Source organism: Chenopodium album, chromosome 24, assembly GCF_948465745.1.
Source record: "Chenopodium album chromosome 24, dcCheAlbu1.1, whole genome shotgun sequence".
Lineage (NCBI taxonomy): Eukaryota > Viridiplantae > Streptophyta > Magnoliopsida > Caryophyllales > Amaranthaceae > Chenopodium > Chenopodium album.
The window spans coordinates 26,866,745-26,886,107 of record NC_137857.1 but is presented as its reverse complement, the minus strand read 5'-3'; the positions used below and the strand labels follow the sequence as shown (position 1 = coordinate 26,886,107).

The 19,363-nt window shown below is 38.0% G+C and overlaps 2 protein-coding genes across 7 annotated transcripts; both read right to left on the bottom strand.

The window, feature by feature from the left end:
- Positions 1–201: 201 nt before the first annotated feature.
- On the bottom strand, positions 202–2,120 carry LOC145611512 (large ribosomal subunit protein eL20y). Its single transcript, XM_081666849.1, has 4 exons — positions 2,017–2,120; positions 1,765–1,880; positions 1,601–1,664; positions 202–744 (listed from the first exon to the last, which is right to left on the bottom strand). The coding sequence occupies exons 1-4, from the start codon at positions 2,029–2,031 to the stop codon at positions 403–405; spliced, it is 537 nt and encodes a 178-aa protein (XP_081522975.1). The 5' UTR covers positions 2,032–2,120; the 3' UTR covers positions 202–402.
- A 3,888-nt stretch (positions 2,121–6,008) lies between these two features.
- Positions 6,009–17,083, bottom strand: LOC145610216 (SUPPRESSOR OF ABI3-5-like). Of its 6 annotated transcripts, none has more exons than XM_081665508.1 (17): positions 16,929–17,069; positions 15,922–16,038; positions 15,673–15,713; positions 14,974–15,216; positions 14,492–14,894; positions 14,325–14,396; positions 14,138–14,230; positions 13,973–14,052; positions 13,338–13,488; positions 12,458–12,545; positions 12,288–12,379; positions 12,110–12,178; positions 11,625–11,804; positions 9,050–9,239; positions 7,412–8,350; positions 6,795–6,982; positions 6,009–6,509 (listed from the first exon to the last, which is right to left on the bottom strand). In XM_081665508.1, exons 2-17 carry the CDS (start codon positions 15,964–15,966, stop codon positions 6,330–6,332), a joined length of 3,054 nt encoding a protein of 1,017 aa, XP_081521634.1. In that variant the 5' UTR covers positions 15,967–16,038; positions 16,929–17,069; the 3' UTR covers positions 6,009–6,329. The 6 variants fall into 6 exon arrangements, with proteins under 6 accessions (XP_081521634.1, XP_081521636.1, XP_081521635.1 ...); XM_081665510.1 differs by having other exon boundaries at positions 13,338–13,485; XM_081665509.1 differs by having other exon boundaries at positions 15,922–15,993; positions 16,929–17,054.
- Between the last annotated feature and the right edge of the window lie 2,280 nt (positions 17,084–19,363).

Here is a 19,363-nt window from a genome sequence, read left to right as displayed (position 1 = left end):
ATACCTATTTAAGCCCTTATTAGTTACTTTTCTCAATCCATGAACGCTCGTTCAAAGTAAATGCTAAGGCAAGATTGTGAGACATAGAGATCCAAAAACAAGCGGTGCAAGATTGTGAGACATAGACATCCAAAAACAAGCGGTGCAAGTATGTAAAAAACTTGATTCTACTACAAAAGTCTAATGCATACTCTGTAATACTTAACCACATCACAAAAATCAAACAGAAAATCGCAAAAGCAGGATCTTTTAAGATGGTAAACAAAACAAATAGAGCTTGTGAAACTCATTTCTTGTCTAAGACAAACTATCATAAAACCATGGTGAACCATAATAATTCAAAATATGTTCTGAAGACAAAATTTTGGTCTCTGACTACAACTCGGCACAAGAGATCTGTCCTCACATGAACAAGTTAGGCCTTGATGCCTTGTATGTTGTCTTAAGCTTCCTGGATGGTGGCCTAACCTTCTTGAACACCATAGGGAACTTGATGTCACTGCTGTGGAACTGCTTGGTGCTCTCCCTCTTGCAAAGCTCATCGGGAACTGTTGCTGTCTTGATGATCTGGATGCATGGAGCCCTGACTCTGTGACGAGAAGCCATCTCACAGTACATCTGCTCAACTGCACCATTCAAGGTTGTATCACGGTACTCCTTGTACATGTTGTGGTAACCGGTTCTGCTTTGGTACCTCAACCAGATACCGTAGTTCTTGATTGTAGTTGGGTTCTTCTCATAGATCTGAGGGCAAATGACAAATGATGAGAGAAAGAAAAAGGATACACAATAACTAGAACTAATCAGCTGAAAAAAACAATGTGCTTCCATTGATTCTCAAAACAACGCATATCAAATATCCTAAAAGGGCAATATGTGTTCACTTTAACACTCAGTTCATATTCACTTTCCACAAGTGTATCCAAAGAACTAGTGTCATCGACTCATCGTGCATGACTTCTATATACAAGTATATTTGACAGAGGTCCAGGCTTTACATAATTTCTTTACCACAGTCCATTCCATCACAAGAAAATCACTCACATGTCAAAAATGTATTCTAACAGAAACAACTGATAGTTCCATTAAACAGGGTAAAAGGGCATGCCACAAGACAGTAATGTCATCGTATGTATTCCATTCAAACAAATTATCGGGCCGTACGAATGGTGAACATCTAACAACACCTCAATTACATCTGATGCACATTTCACCTAACAACATTCCGAGTCCTTCAATAAAATTACCAAAGATCAAGACTTGACCAACCCGGAAGCCGAACTCTACCATATAAATAACATCTAGAAATCTAAACAAACATAATAATTATAAGCTAATAGTATAATTTACCAAGAAGAAAACCATCAGCCGCCAAACAAAAAACATTTATCACTAATAACTACCAAATTAAACCGAAAACAGCAATTCAAATTCAAGTAATAGTACATATCAAATCACAAAATAAGTCACATTCGATAAACCCTAAACACATTAATAAAAATTATTAAGATTGTTTATATTAAAATTCTAATAAACAAAACAATCAACATTTTGACGAATATTATTAGCGAAATGATTATAAAAAAAATAAACACATTACCTCATTAATGGCAAGAACTTGACCATTGCTCTTCTTAACCTTCTTCAGCTTCCTCAAAAAGTACCTACAAAAATCACAAAAACCTCAATCAAATCCCTTCAAATTCATAAATTCATAAATTCAAAATCAAAATCAAAATTTTAAAAAGAAAAAAAAAATCTTACCAGAACTTGGACTTAGCACGGACCTCATTGGTGGCCCAAAGCTTCATCCTGTAGATCTTAGGGTGTTCATCGGACTCAGTAGGGAGAGCTCTCCCAACAACTTGGTATTGATGAAACTGCATTCAAATTAATCCAAAAAAAAAACCCAGAAATCAGCGAAAAAAACCCCAGAAAATTCATGAAATTTAATGAAATTAATAAGATCTAAAAGAAAGATTGAAATGAAGGAGAAAAGTGTTGCTGATTACTGACCCTGTACTGAACCATTTTCGATGAGCTCAATCCCCTTCTCTCTCTCTTTCGCTCTGAAAGGTTTAAGCTGCGGAATTGAAGAAGACTGAAATTAGGGTTTTCTAGTGATTTTATATGGACCGTTTTTATTGAGAAATGAAGAAACCCTAAACTATTGGATCTGTGTTTATGATGGGCCTTTTCAAAGCCTTATTCTTGTTATTGGGCTTACAAAGTATAGCTCTCAGCTGGTCAGGGCCTCATGGGTAAATTTGATTATTTTTTGTTTTTTTTTTTTTTCGACAAAGATTACTATTAATGAAAAGCATTATTACAACCTAAACTAAGTACCAAAAGCTGAAATACACGATAGAACATTGGGGTCGGACCATACAACTTCTTACGTTTAGGAAACCAAGTGTACTCAGTGGGACAAGAAGCTATTCTTTTAGAGCCACTTAACCTGCAAAACAAAGAGTTAGTAAAACATGCTGGAGACCTACTTTGCAGAGTGACATATTTCCTTCTAAACCTGGGACGGGATTACGAGACTAAACCCAACAATCTTTCAGAGGAGGAAGGTCTAGGGTGAACGGGAATCTGCATAGGGGATGAAACCGGCGAAACTGGTAGAAGTATTGACGCAGCTTCACATGATGACTCGTGACCTGCCATACCTGTGGATGGATCTTCTTGCATCAAATTTGGAGTTGTTTCACACCTATCGTACCCTTTCACAGGGGGGTGACTAAACTCCACTGGTGGAGAAACTTCTTGAGTTTCACCACTATCCATCTTTTTTAAAGTATTGGCTACTCGGATGGTAATGAAATTCTTTTGGCGAGAACAGAAGTATTGTACTGTTCGCCCTTTGGAAATAACTCCATACGTCGTTGGAGTGAAACACAAATAGGAATCATTTCGCTTCCGGCTTGAAAACCGAAAACTTGACCATGTGAGATTTGGGTTTTTTGTTTTTGAAGAGCCCTTCAAAACACAATTATTATCAGTAACGTTGGGCCTAAGATCTTGGTTGGTAGGGTTGACTTTACCCTCCAAATCCAAAGAATTGCCACTAACGTCCTTTTCCATTTTGGTGTTGTCTTTTTCACCCGAACACCTACGAACATAACCATCTTCACGACCATTTCTTTCCTTTCGTTTCACTTTTTTTCTAACTTCCTACCATTATCTTCCTTCCCACAACGAACATAATATCTAAACTTCTCATCTTTCCTTGTTACTACTAGTGCCTCATCAACAAAATCCGGAGACCAACCCAATAAGGATATCACTTCCTTTAGTTTTTGTTGTGACTCACTATTATTGGGATCTAATTTAAGGGCTTGTGCAAGGTCCATGAAAGCTAAGGTTGGTTTATTGAGTCCTAGTGCGGCAATCGCCCTTCTATAGTAAGCTTTCACATTAGTAGTATCAAAGCACAAAACCGCTGAACATAATTGACCCACTCTATCATAGTCTTTTACCTTGATGAAGCAAGCACCCAAGTTCAGATTAAGGGACACAGCAGTGCCCGAAAACATCAATTTATCCTCTTCACTACAGACTGAAGCAAAGGACAACAATTTAAGAGCAAGAGAGTATTTTGCAATAGCAGATACTTTTTTTAAATGTTGAACCCTTTAACATATACATTGAACTTCTATAAATTATTCGAAAAAGGATAATTTATGATTCAAAAATAAAAAAAGAGTTCAACATTTGATTAATCATTCTCGTTGATAACCATGTGTAAGCGTAAAATGTCAACTAAAAAAACAGAGGTAGTATAAAAAAAATTGTATTGGAGATTGTAAAAAAATTAAATTAATATATGCATATAGATGGGAAAAAAAAGAGGTAATACATGTTACATCTTACACAAATACACAATATTTGGTTAAGACTTAATGTTTCAACACATAACAGTGATAAGACTTAACGTTTAAACACATGGCGGTGATACATCATGCAAGTGGACAAAAAGGCCCATCTACAAAGGAGTGTTGGATTGAAGAGGAGAAAGGTAGTTGGCCATTACACTCTAACCCGGTCTGTTTTTTTTCTTATGTGTTTGTTTGCTAGGTTAGAAGCTAAGCGAGTGCAAAGTTGATTTATATTGTTTGCTTGCTCGATCGGAGGAAGCTCGCCCATCGAATCGAGCATGCATGCAAGTTGAAATTACATATCAATCTCACATAGTCGAGCGAGGGTCACTCGATCGATCAGGCATGAGTGCACGTTAGCAGACCAACGACTCTTTCTCTTTTTCTTCCTTTGTAACCCCCTCTTAACACCCAGGATTAATGGGACGTTTATGGGTATTAATGGCCTTAATCATTGATCAAACACGTAATCTTTTGAGCTTCTTCATCTCTTCATCTTCATTTACGTTGTGAATTCTATAAATTTCTTGGTTGAGGTAATCAAAATACATATACAAAAATGTTAACTCATGTTATTTTTTGGACATAAGTTTACTTAACTCCAACATCTCACCCAAAAGTGCATTTGTGTGAGAATGGTATGTGTACCTTAAAAAACGTGCCGGCGAATACAATTGAGCACTTTGGTCGTGCTGGAATTCGTTTTTAAGTTAGTGATTAATATCTCACGGCACACCAAATTTCCTCCATTGTTTAGTAAGACTGTTTTGTTATTCTTGTTCATTATCTCCATTAACAATTTGTATTAGACTTGAAGGAGTGTTCCACAAATTTGATGTAGAGGACATGAAGGCTCATGCCACGGTGGACACCAACCGCCACTCACAATTGCCCTAGTAGCAAAAACACTCGGGTTGGCACCCAAGAACAATAGGATTTAACACGAAGTTGGGAGAATGCTAAAGAAAATAAAACTTCACAATCATCACCATGAACGACTTCAACCTGGTGCCGGATTGAATTTTCTCTTTGCTAGCAAAGCAATCGTAAATTCTGTTCTTGCAACATGTGGTCACTTCCTAACGGCCATGCAAGTGATGGAGCCACAACAAAAAGCAACATGGAGCTGCAGAATAAGGCAACATCGAAGATACACCTCACCGCTAAAGAAATATCAATGATGGTCCCTTGAACTTTGTTGCAACACAAAAGCAAGCACCCAGCCAAATGGAAGCATGTTCAAGCTACAACAAAAGCTAATGCCGATAAAGATGAAGCAAGTCAAATACCCAAGAGACATTAGCATTTCTTCACAGCTCACCTCCGGACGGAAGCTCAAAGAAGCAACTCTCCGCCAAAGACAAACGTAAAGCAACAAAGAAACACGTTCACTCGCCAGCAATCAAGACAAATCAAGCTTAAGCATAACATCAACAAGACAAGACTCCAAGCTGCAAATAATGGCACTCCAGAGACGACAATGACATTCACGATAGGAGATGTTCGTTTGTCTATTGTAATGCTCATAAGTTGATAAATCATCGACAACTTAAGATGTTAGAATCTAACAATTTGTTGCTTTATAGGTCATTTTACTTGGGCTTTCTGGAGTTTAGAAAAAAATTATCAGATTAACGTACTGTCCATTGAGAGAATATTGTTAAACCTAACAATTTGTTTCAATCTTTTGCATGATCTCATTTTAGCTCGCATACAGAAGCCTTCATCTATAAAGACCCATTTCCAACATGCCTTGTATACCAGATATCAAAAGCCTCAAGATCACAAAATTCAAATGTGATTACTCTCCTAGTTACGAAGGCCAAATTTCAGAGTTACTCTGAGAATATGGCAAAGCTATTGTTATCATCATACATACACAAACGTATTGATCATATTTAATAACCGTGCAGCAACTCAATCCATTAGACACCTAGAATGGACGGTGGTTAACCAAATCATTAGATTGCGACAACAAAGTGAATCTGCACATATTTAGATCGAAACCATTGATGAATCAAGTATTCAAACTTTAAGAAAGTCACAAGTACATATTATGAAATCCTTTTGAGTCAAGAACAATGATGAAATTCTTCCTGAATCAAGAACAATAAGTTACTGGCTCGCTTGTTAAAAGATAAAATTTTTGCAGTTTTTAATAAAAAAGGGGAAATTTCCCATGAATATCTAAATCCTCAAGACTAAAACCAAAGAACGAAGCCACTTGACACTTCGTCTACTAAATTAATATTAAAACAGATTTCCAATGTAATAAAATTCATAGTTCTATACAAAGAGCCAAATGATGACAACCCTCGAAAAAAAAAATGCATGAAAGTCACCAGACGAGAGCAACTCATGCGCCATGATTAAATAGTATTTGCTCTGCCATATCCAAGATAAAAATTGCATGCTTCCTCAACTTCTTCCAGGACTTGCTTGGTTGATTCAAGACATCTCACGAAATCTTTGCAAAGCTTTCTTTTGGATTAAAGTTTTGTAGCTATCTCCTGGGTGCACTTCCAGGCCCGGGTCTACCTTTTTCTGCTGACTTCCCAAACCTGCCCTGTTGTCAAATGACTGTGCCTGAACAGGCGCCACCATCCCACTACCATCCTTCCCTAGGCCCTGCATATAGTACAATATCCAAAACAAGAACAAGGACAGCCAATACCCAGAAATAGTGTCAGTAAGTCGGGATTCAACCACTCCACAACAAAAGCTGACCACCGAAGCATTTTCCTTGCAGATACTTCTAGAGTGTAGTAGCAATTTAAAAGGGATATTGAAGAGAGAAACACATATTAAGGTTGCAAACACATAATGATGAGTACTGTATCTGTAGGAAACAAGCATGAAATAGTAATTTCAACAAAGACAATAATAATCATGCAGATAAGGAAAGAGTAATACCAATCCCTCTGTCCAGCCCATGTTGCGAAGCATCCTATTACCAACATTGCTTTCATCAATGGCTTTGTCAGATGGAATCACATCATAATTCTGTACATTGTTGTCAGCAGTCCCACGGCCACCAACACCAGGTGGAAACGGCATGGAACTAATATCTGATGCACCCTTTCTGAACCCCACATCTTGATCTTGCCAATTCATAAGTAAACACACATTTCCACACAAATCAATACAGGGAGAAGGTTAAATTAGCTAATGAGCTCAGGTATGCAACGGTTTTTCAACAATCCAGGATCATTTTTAAGCGTAACCCACACTCTCTCATACAGAAAAGGGAAAGCACAGGCAATGACCTTTTGGGATAACCAATAATAATAGCCAAATCTAACCAGAGGCAATTAGTAATTCTGTTTCATGATGCTTGTCCAACTTTCATTTTTGGTATTCTTCAAACATTGCTACAGCTAAATAATCAACACACCATCAAAACTAATTACTATATCCTAACCTTTATCTTTTTAAAACTCTTCTAAAGTTCTAAGTCACTTGTGTATATAGGAACGATTATTGAGTAATCGAGACAATAAGACAGATCTATAAAAAATGTCACAGCTTACCTGGATCTCCTAACTCCAGATCATCGTCAACATAAGAAGCTGATGATCCATACATCCTCCGTCTCTCAGCAGCACGGTCTCGGTATGCTGTCTGATGCAGCTCTCTCTGGGCAGATGTAGACTGCAAAGGTGTCTCAGAAAACTTCCTCCTTCCACTTGCGGCAGCTGCAGGTGGTGTATAATTGCCTAGGGCAGAGATATCAGTTCTAAACGAGGTCGACCCTATCTGCGTATCAGAATTTGTTGCAGCCACAGCAACCGATCCAGATGACGATGATGAAGGAGTGGAGAGACCAGTCATTCCTGGATAAACAGTATCAGATTTGATAACCCCTTTTCCAGATCTAATCACTCCCATTATGGTGCCTCCAGAGCTGTTGCTCACAGGACGAGGCTTAACATCAGACTCTGAGACTGTAGCCTGAGCAACTGAAGTATCTGAAAGAAAACCAGAACTAGCATTCACATTCTCCTTCAAAACCACTGCTTTTGTCTTCAAGGACATGGAAATGGAGGTTTGACGGTCCTCAGCTACGTTAGATTGACTACCATCCAGTGCTACGCGGGGTGTTTGACCTTCATGACTCCTTTGCTTCCACATTGACAAAACATGATTCATTTTCTTTTTGTTAGCAACAATGCTGCTCTTGGAAGCAAGTTTTATTTCTTTGGACTTCTCTTTCTCTTTCTTTTCAGCAGCTAATGCAGCGGAGGCAGCTGCCTGAACAGCATCAGGTAGAGAAGCAGGTTTCTCGCTCAACTTTACTGTAGCCGCAGGAGCAGAGATCACCACTTTTCTAGTAGTGGTGTTTTCTGCCTTAGGAGCTTCTGATTCTTTCTCTGATGTCTTGTTAGCATTTTGATCAACGCAAGGGACATACTGCTGGGTTTGGTGGTCGTACGAATACCATACCCCACCGTTGCCATCATAGTATAGACCTGAAAATTTTAAGTCCATCAAGATAATTCACAAAGTCATGATAATACATGTAGTAATACTAGCCAACTGTCCCTGAAATTTATTATAACTTTCTATTTTCAGGCAATCAAATATACTTCTCAAAACATCAGTATCAGTGATTCCAAAAATTAAACTCCGTACTCTAAGAACCATCCTTATTGGCCAAATGGTTCAGCAATTCTAGGTATCAGGCATAGTCACATAGGGTTACAATGAGTCAGAATCATAGGTTCACAAAATTTCTGAAAGATAGACAAGATATTTTACAGTCAAAGTAATGAGCCAAACATCCGGTATTAAGTACAGGATTCTAATTTTCCAAATCCATAATTTGGTAATATTGGTATCTAAGTGGACTAACCCTATACTTTAAGCCAGAGGTTGAACAATCATCTGAACACGGCAAGCAAAGCCATATATTGCCATTAAAATGGAAACCATGTGCAACCATACACTCAAATTTTCTCTTCCCTAAATATACCCTACACAACCAACACATTAATCCATCTCAGGCCCTTTAGCCAGCTACAATCGAATATTTATATTTAATTGTTTCAGTTGTCTTTAAAACTCCGTTTTCAGAAGATAAATGGCCTACACAAAATACAGTTCCAAAGTAAGAAAACACGGTACAGCCCTTGCAAAAAAGCATGACTGAGCATCGTTATGAGACAAACCTGTATTAGAATCATAGTAGAAACCAGAGGAAGCATCATAATAGTATCCTGAAGCCTCATCCCACACAAAGCCAGCTTGAGGAGCTGAACCTTCTTTTCGACCAGCAACCTCTGTGCCTTGCTCCTGGATGCCAACTGGTTGCCTGTCATCTGGATTATATTCCTTGGGTGCCCAACCAACGGCATCATACTGAACAAAAGCGAAGCAAGAATAAGTGCTTAAAAAGAGCTATTAAATGGTTAAAAAATTATAATAAAAAAAATGAAACTACTTTGCATGCAGAGTAAAAGGAAACTAATCGAAATGCTTCAAAAGCAGGGAAAACTGTTACTCAAAGAGCAGAAAAAATAAAACTCCTTGGCCCTCGGGCCCCTCCCATGGAAAATTGAACTTTTTTTTTTCATTGGAGGACCTTTGTTTCAATAAATTCCTGACTAAAACTAGCAATGAGCTATGCAGATGAAAAGTTAGGAGGGAAAGTAGCTCGGTCTTTCTACCAACAAGCACTTGTTTGGGAGGAAAAAAATGTGTATCACAAGAATTTCAGCTCATCCAATCATACAAACCATTGGAATAGTAACAGCCTATGTTACTTGGACTCGGGTACCCAAGTCCAACATGGGTACGTGTCCAAGCGTCCGACTTGGCTATTTTGTGAAAAAATTCCATGATTTTGAACTAAAAGTGAAGTGTCCGGGTGTCATACCCATGTCCGAGTGTCGAGGGTCCGACACCGGTACGCGTGAGGTGAAATGAAGAGTCCAAGTAACATAGGTAACAACACTTTGCACTTTTGCAGTCAAACTCTTAAAAGAGAAATAAAAAAGAGTTTGGTGAATGATGACAAGACTTTTCATCCACATTCGAAAGTTGAATAGAGCAGCATGGACCATTTTCAATTGCTAATTTACATAAGATGTTCATATGTTCATCATCATCTATAAGTGAATTTTGCAACCTATATATTAAACACAACACAAATATTAAAGAGATGAGGAACCATGATATTGCAAATAATGTACACCTCCCAATCCTAAACACAAAGGAAAAGACCTATTTCTAAATTTTGATGCATTTAAGGGAGTTGTCCCATAATATTATGCACATATATTTAGGCACATTAAAAGGATGGAGGTTATAGAAATGCGCATGTTAAGGTGGATGCTATGTTACTCAGACACGGCATTTTTGCCGTTATACGCGGGTCGGTACGACCCGACACGGATCCGGGTATGAAATCCGGTCCGGATACGCCACTTGAAAAGGTTTCTCATGGCAGAGAGGAAGATACACGGCCATTAAAGAAGGGAAGCTTATAGAGAGAGAAGAAGAAAGCACTGGTTGAAGCCCTTAGAGGAAGATGAAGGATTTTCTTTTTATTTTTTTACCTTTATTTGAAAAACAGTAAATTTATTATATAAAAAAAACTTTGTGGTTTCTAAAGAGTGTACAGTACATTTATTTTTAAAGAAAAAACTTTGTGGTTTTCCAAGGTAAACTTTTTTTATGTTAAAAATGCTTTTTTTTTAATAAAGGATAAAAATGCTTTGTGTACTCATTCATATTTGTTTTACTCTGTAATTATTAGCAAGCTACCCAAGATTTTAACTTAGTTCAAAGATACGGTGCATGTATCAGTTTATGTAATCAATTTTAATGCTTATGTTTAACTTTATTGTACTAATAATCCGAGTTTACTTTTTCTTAAAAATTTGTTGCCATATCTGTACCCGATTCCAAAGTTAAGACGGTGTCCCCGTGTCCTAAATTTTTGAAAATGACGTATCTGACACTCGGATCCGTACCAATATCGGATACCCGTACCCGTGTCAATGTAACATAGGGTGGATGTGTGGGAATACTCTAAGAGATAGAATAAAAAATGAGGTTATTCACAAGAAAGTAGGTGTGGTAGGCATTACATATAAAGTAAGGGAAAATTGCTTGCGTTAGTTTGGGCATGTAAGACAAAAACCCGAGGGTGCACCGGTGCAAAGAGTGGAAGAGTGGGACAATGGAGGGGTTAAACGAGGGAGAGAGAGACCAAAAATGACTTGGTTGGAAGGAGTTAAGAAGGATATGAAGTATATGGATTTGCATGAGGATGAAACATTGGATCGTAAGGGATGGAGGAGGAAGATTTATGTCGATGACTACACGGAATAATCAAATTTTGTTCATGTTAGCCAACCCCACTTATGGGATTAAGGCTTTGATTGATTGATTGATTGATTGATTGTCTATTTAGGCACATAGGTTTAGGTGAAAAGTTGTAGTTTGATTATTATCAATTGTTCTTTTGATTAAAAGAATGTGATAGGGATATAATAGAAAATTATTTTAATCGAGTGAGAGGATGTGGCAACCTAATTTGTTGGTAGTGAAAGGAGAGAGATTATAGAAAAGTAGTGACGCAATCATTATATAGAAAGGGGCAAGCTAATCTAGAACATATAAAATAGGAAAGGGGTCACACTATTATGGAACGTAGGGAGTACATTTTAGGCTAATACCACAGTGCTGGTGTTATGATAATCAACTTTTATGGATGATAGTTTAAAAGTAATATTCTACCTGCTGAGCAAATGTTGCCGCCTCAATTGCAGCAGCAGCAAGAGTACTTGATTGTGAATGCGCTGAGGATCCTAAACCAGGACCAAGTATACTTTTTGCATATGCCACACGTAGAATCTGACCATTTCTCTCTAGGTTTGTTCCATTTGTTGCCTCAAGAGCTTTAGTGGCATCCTCAACCTGTTCAACAAGTCACCATTGAATTTGAAACATCAAACTGTATGATAACATGTTCAGCAGCCATAGACTGATATGTGATACCCAAAAAATCACGAATCTCTAAATTTAACAAAAACTAAAGAATCTGTCAAAAATCTAAAACCAGCATAGCATAAAGGGCATATAATCCACTTGCAACAAAAGAACATAGTCTTTCTCAATATCATAAAATAAAAATAAATTCATTGGCACAAAATTATGCCTTAAGTGTGTGAAGGCATATATTATTGCAAACACAGATAGACGAGGTTATCCAAAAGACATACTGAATAGAAGTGAACAAATGCAAATCCTCTTGAGACATGGGTAAATTTGTCTCTAACAAGACGAAGATCCTGCAAAATTACAAAACCTGTTCTATAAGCAACTCAAGTTCGAGAATTATAGGACAATCAGAATATTAATATCAAAAAGAGGTAGTCATCCATCCAATCACGTCAATACCTTGATTGGAGCATGTTTAGAGAACTCATATCGAAGCATTTCCTCATCAGCATTCTCATCCAATCCACGTACAACCAAAACATGAGTAGGCCCTGACAATATATTCAGTCAGCAATCAAAATCCTGGTAACTAAACTGTACAACATCTGTATTTTGCAACAGCAACCAACCTGCCTCAGCTCCCTTTCTACCCAATTGTGCAGGAGTTGAAGATGACATGTCAGCTGGTGGAGCATCATCAGTTCGGCTCTCATTACACTGCATTTAGAAAACATGGGTTTACTAGTTTAGAGAGAATAAAGCTCTCCACTCTCCTAAAATAGCTATGCTATGCTTGTAGACATTAAATTTGGCAATTCCTTGAGGTCTTCCTTTGAAATGGTTCTTCAATTAAGTTCAATATCCTAAATAATTATATTTCAGAAGTCCTTGGCAAAGGTGAGCCAAATTCTCTACTTTGTTTTAAAATAAATTTTTTTGTCAATGTTAAAAGCATAAGTGATGGTGACTTATATAAATAATATTGTATGAATCACAGTGAGCAGCCTAGGCATCATTTGGACTAAATTGAGAATTTCAATCTCATACTTAGAAGTTTGCTTCAAAGGAAGTTGTGAAGTTAAGATTTTAGCCAGAGGGTATGCATTAAAAGTGTATAAATTTAGCTGCCAACATTCACAAGTTGCTCTTACGTTATTTTTTAAGTTCATTATTAATTTAGCTCAAGTGATGACTTTCTTTAATCGGTTCCGCTCTATTTTAGTTGACACGACTTTTCACAAACTCTAATTTGACTAGAGATAATAATTGTTAAATTATGTGTTGGCAAACGTAATTAAAAAATGTCTCTGTCAACTAAAAAAGGACGGAGGAAGTACAATGTTTCTATATGTCAACTTCAAAAGAGTAAAAGTCGTAACTTCCAGGGCTTCTTAATTATCACTCTACAAGATTGTAACTTTATATCAGACTTCATTTACCTAAAACCAACTGGTTCGTAAAACAGGCCAAAGAACTAGTACAACCATGAAACAAGAGAAGAAAACCAACCTGAAAGCATGAGACTCGACGAGCAAAATTGACACACCCACAGATTGTGCACATCCAATCAGAGGGTATGGTGCTTCTATGGCTGGCATGGGAGGACCTCGGACCATCTTGTCCATAAGGTGCCCCTCCTGAACTTCCAGTTGGCTTGCTACTGCACCATAAAGTGATTTTCAGATGAATTAAGCATGCTTGCTAAAATACATTCAAAACAAAACTAACCAAATTAACGACCTTCCAACGTAAATTATTAACATGCAAAACCATAGAATAACCAAACTGCAGTTAGTAGTCTTAGTACCAATCTCTTCCCTCCACTATTTTTTTTATTACTATTATCATTTACTCATTTGCTTTTTCAGTATTTTACCAAGGGCTGCTTAAAAATTCAGGAGAGATGACATTAAAGGTGAAAGTGATATTTACAGATTATTGTATATGAGTAAAAGCGGTGAGTCTGTTTTCTAAAATATATAATGTAAAAGTGAGTAAATTAAATATCAACATTTAAATTATCAAAAAAAAAAAAAAAAAGAGGGAGTAGATCACAAGATGCATAAATATCTTCAAGAAAGCACGACTAATCACATCAAAAGATCACAAGCGAATGACATACAAACCAGAAACATTAAACATACCTATACTCAAACAGAAGCTTCCTTCCATCTAACACAAGGCCTTCTAATCCTACCTTATCCATCATTGCTTGTGCTGCATCCTGTGAAACCAGACCCACATTATATTCAATCTAAATAAATAGCAAGAATAAAGGCTCGGAACACAATAATGGATAGAGCTACAACCACTGATGGAAAATCGATAAAAGCAAATCCACGGGAAATGCCAGAGTTCCGCTCCTTAATGACTCGAACATGGCGAAGAGGCCCCCATTCAGCCTGATTAAAGGAGATTATGATCACTCAGTTGAATAACATATACAAGGTAAAAAGATGATACAGTCAGAAACCCAAATTGAAAAGACAGACATACAAGAATTTGATATAGATCTTCTTCAGTGGTCTTCTGTGAGAGACCCTTTACGACCACAGTAGCAGAAGGCATCTAGCAGCAACAAAAGACCATTAGCATCTCCAGCTTCAAAAGACACAGAATAAGATACAGTCCAGTTTCCTAACAATTCACGCCGGAGAATATACCTCTTGTCGTTTTTCATCACGATCTCTTCGTCTCTCCATCCTATCATATCGATCATCATAACTATCATCATGATGACTGCGACCACGGCTACGTCCACGGCTACGACCTCGGGGAGATCTTGATTTGGATCGATCATCGCGACCATGAGACCGTGATCGAGAGCGTGATTCCCTTTTATAAGGGCTTAAATCCCTTTCGTGGCTCAAATCCCTCCTATCACGTTCCCTGTCACGTGAACCACGCCGCCTCCAACTTTCATCCCTTCTACTTCTATCATAATCAGAATCATGACTATGCCTGCCATAATCATAATCCCTCTCACGGCTATCGTCCCTATGATGCCTATAATCATTATCATCAAAAGCATAATCATCACGCTCACGCATTGCAAATCTTCCAGCCCTGCGAAATCCATGATTTCAGCAGTAAGCAAGACAGTATTAATGTCACCAACATCCCATATGTATTCATTTGCTTGTACCTGTGACCATCACGGAAGTGTTCCACCTCGTGATATGGATCAACGTATGGCTTGTCATTTCTTCTAGGTTCCCTTTCAAGGGGATACTCTTCTTCATAGCCTCTACGTCTTGCTTGAGGCCAAAGGCCAACTGGTGGAGGGGCCGCATAATTGTCTCTCTCAACATCTCGATGGAATGCACCCCTTGAGAATGCACTATCCCTGGGGTACCTTTCGTCTAAAAATCTCCTGTCATCGTACCCACTGCCAACCCCGCCAAGGAAGCATAGTGAGCAGCCAAAAGGAGAGAAAACAGTACAATATAACATTGAAATTATAAAAGGGATGAGAACAAGTTCATTATGATTAAAAAAAAAGGGTTACACTGAGGAACCAATGTTCTTCAATATTTATGAAACCTAAATTAAGAGTTCCAACCATATGTTGCATTCTTCGTGAGTATGAGTACCAAAAAAAATCACTATCCTTGCCCACAAAGAACTCCCACTTGACGTGTTATCTATGAAATTCTATCATTTTCTTTATACAAATTACCCACAATAAAACATTAAACACTACAACTATAAATCAAGAAACAATAAGCCAGAGTGTCAAAGAATCAAAAGAGTGTGACAACCAGTTGCAAACAAAGAGTAAAAGCAAATAAAGTACAAATGGCACCACATTACTCCCATGTAAAAGCACCAATTATTCACTCACCGATAATTTGGCTCATGGACAGCACCATATGCCTCCAATGCCTGTGGAGTGAAGAGAATAAGTTATGTCAGCAAGAAACAGTCATGGTACAAGACAGGCAAAATCATTCCATATCCTCAATGTCCACGGCTTTCTCTCATTGCTCTTTAAGGATGAGATGCCAGAAATAATGGACAATCACATGAGCCCTAATTCTTGTATTATCATCCCATATCCCATATAGGTGATTAAAAAGGAAACCACAATTACGCTGTTATTTTCCCATCCATGCTGAAGACCATAGCGACCATCCATTTCTTGTGTCACTTGCTGAAGTTAACCCTGCAAGGCTCTTGGCATGAGGATCAGGATATTTGCAAAACTTTCCTGTAATGGATGCACAAACACACTGTTATGCCCATGATGAACCAAGAACCAATTGTCATGACACGGCCTTCCCTCCATCGGAATCCTGATAGCCCACATATACCCATCACATTTCTCTAAGACACAAGTATCACTAAGAACAAAACACCAACTAACTAATCAACAAAAGTTCTCCACTCTGGCCATTTGGCCAAAGAAGAAAAATGTTCCTTTCCGAATGAGAAAGCATAACCATCAATTCATCTCTCACCTTGTTATCAACTACAACAGTACAACAGTAAAATAAAACATCTGCCAATGGGCCACCTAACTACAACAGTACCAGGTCCACATTCCTAGCCGGCTATGCCACTGAAAAGTCCTATAAAATCTTAAGAGTATACGGCCAATCCTTCAACATGGGTTAGAAAGACAGCTACATATACCACTACAACTATAAATGAGCAAAGGTAGCTCATTTTAGACCCTTATTCAAAAGGGAAAATGGATAAAGGACCATCACACAACATTAAATAGCCGGTCTGTCCCTGAGCTGGGGCAGGAAGCGCGACCGCCCCGAGACCAGGGAAAATAGGTCCATTTTCATAGTTCCATCCTACAATAAAGGGTATAAACAACAGCCTGCAACACATTAACAACCAAATTTGACTCAATTATCAAATTAGGCTCCACAAATCACATTAATTTCTTCTCGCAACATAAATTGCACATAGCATGATTCATAGCAACAAAATCGATCGTCACAATCTTTCAAAACTTCAGTAATTATAACCAAAAGTTCAATAATCCACCTTATAAGAACCCTAATTTGAGTTTATTGACAATTAAAATAAACGATAAAACCTAGAATGTGAAATTGATATTCGATGATTACAAAACAAACATAGTACCTCAGAAGCTGCTACAATGGAAGAGAAAAAGCTCAGAAATTTCTTCACCGGAGAATTCAGAGTACGCGGTTGAATGGAGAAAGAGAGAAAGGGGGTGTAGCGTAAAAATGTGAAAAACTCCAGAAAAAAAAACATAGAAGCGTAGGAAGAAGTTATTAGGAAGATTATCAGATTAATTATATTAGGAACATTAAAAAGGCACCAGTTATATCATGGGTTCGGTTTTACCCCAATTTGTCCAACCCACCCAACGAAGCCCACCCAACACACAAATCCAACCCACAAATTTTGTACTAGTATTAAAAATAGAGGTGATTATTGGACGGGGCGGGGCGGGGCGGGTTCGAGTCGGGCCAAAGCTAAAAAATTTAACCCCACTTGTCGGCCGGGTCAGGCCAAGCTTCAGGTTGGATTTTTTGTGCCCAAACCCGCCCAAAATGACCGGGACGTGTAGACTTTTCGCCTTTTCGGGCCATTTTCGGACCTAAAAAATCAACTAAATATGCTTATATACGCATTCCCAAACCCGCCCAAAATTATAAATTTTCGTTCAGGCCAAAAAATTCTGTCCAAAATTGGGCCGGGCTAATTTTGATCACTTCTAAATAAAAATTAGACTTGATTCACTTGAAGTTAAATTTACGGAGTAGTATTTCAAAATAAGAAAATTTGTTTGGAATGACCTTTTTAATGTTCGACATTGTGAGAAAGGGTTATATTATAAAGATGGTGGTTACAAAAAGTCCTTATATCTCATTTAGGTTGTAAGAAGGGACCCTTATTTACTTTCTAGCCATTGATTTTTTTTAGGTGCTAATTGTTATGTGCCTTACACGTAAATACGTGACTTAAAAATGCCCTTTGCTCACCTTTTCTTTATTTTCTCTCAACTTTCCTATTTCATTTTACCCCTAAAGACCTAAATTTATGTCGAAATGAACCCAAAACCTTAAAAGAACAATTTTCTCGACTTGAAAACGACAGACACAAATCAAGATATTTGTTGGCACACAAAACAAGACATTTGCAATTTTTGACCTTGAACAGGCTCTTAAGAGCCAAAATGACTCTTAAACCAAACAGACTTTTTGCGACTTGAAAATTATGACACGAAAACCGGGGCATTTTTAAGTACGCAAAACGAGACATTTGTAGTAACTTTTTGCTATGTTGAACTTCAAATTGGATCTTTAAGGTCTAGTAGCACCCCCAAATCCATAATCAAGCAATTTTTTTGGCTCAAAATTCGAGAAGTTATAAAAAGGGGTCTTGAGATCGGTTAAGATAAGACCCTTTTATTATAATTATGTCATACTATCATTTTTATGCATTGGGATTTCATTACTTTATACTATCGTTTTGGTGGCTGAAACTAAAAATGGGGTTAATGCCAAATTGGACCATGCAATGGAAGCAAAGGTTGGAATCTAGAGGGTTTAAGCTAAGTGGAGTAAGACTGTATATTTGGTGTGCCGCTTTGGTAATCAGAGGCCCAGAGGGGGACAAGCGATGATATAGTGAGTTTGAATGGAAAGGACTTGACCATGAGTGAATGTTTTAAACATCTTGGGTCTATCATCCTGAAAAATGGTGACATTGATCAAGACGTTGCCAATACGATTAAGTCGGGGTGGCTTATTAAGTGGAGAGCGGCCACGGGATTGTTATGTGACCGAAGCACTCGCTTACAGTTGAAGGGAAAATTCTACATGACTGCCATAAGACCAGTGTTGCTCTATGGTACAGAATGTTGAGCTTCTAAGAAAGAGTACATTAAAAAAATGGAGGTTACGGAAATGCGCATGTTATAATATAGATGTACGGAAACATTCTAAGAGAAAGAATCAGAAATGAGGTTGTTCCCAAGAAAGTAAGAGTGGCAGGCATTGCAGACAAACTAAGGAAAAATCGCATGCGTTGGTTTGGACATGTAAGATGGAGACCCGAGGGTGCACCGGTACAAAGAGTGGCAGAGTGGGACCATGGAGGGGTTAAACAAGGGGAGGGAGACCGAAAATGACTTGGTTGGAAGTAGTTGGAAGGATATGAAGTATATGGATTTGCATGAGGATAAGGCATCGGATCGTAAGGGATGGAGGAGGAATATTTTTGTCGATGACTCCACGGAATAATAATCACTTCGATCTGATTCATGTCGCCGATCCCCAGTGGCGGAGGGAGAGGGGGACAGTTGTCCCCCCACTTACCAAATAAAAATAGTTTAAATACATTTTTTAATGAAAAATAAGTTATGACAAATGGATTGGTGCAGCGGTAAGTTCATAACTTGTGAAGGCTGGGAATGCGGGATCGATTCCTCACGAGGTCAATTGAAGGGTTTTTTTTTTTTTAATTAATGTTATGCAAAGAACAAACTATTTCCTCTATGGTTCGAGAGTTGAACTTTGTATAGTGGATACTAGAGTTCAACACTT

Excerpts from the sequence above, each read along its gene's own strand:
- LOC145611512 (XM_081666849.1), bottom strand. Across the intron at positions 1,665-1,764 it reads CGTGCTAAGTCCAAGTTCTG|GTACTTTTTGAGGAAGCTGA; the intron begins GTAAGATTTTTT and ends TGATTTTTGTAG. Across the intron at positions 745-1,600 it reads AAGTTCTTGCCATTAATGAG|ATCTATGAGAAGAACCCAAC; the intron begins GTAATGTGTTTA and ends ATTTGCCCTCAG.
- LOC145610216 (XM_081665505.1), bottom strand. The coding sequence starts at position 17,063 with ATGTTTTTTTTTCTGGAGTTTTTCACATTTTTACGCTACACCCCCTTT. Across the intron at positions 8,351-9,049 it reads CTACTATGATTCTAATACAG|GTCTATACTATGATGGCAAC; the intron begins GTTTGTCTCATA and ends TAAAATTTTCAG. Across the intron at positions 6,510-6,794 it reads TGGGCTGGACAGAGGGATTG|GGCCTAGGGAAGGATGGTAG; the intron begins GTATTACTCTTT and ends TACTATATGCAG.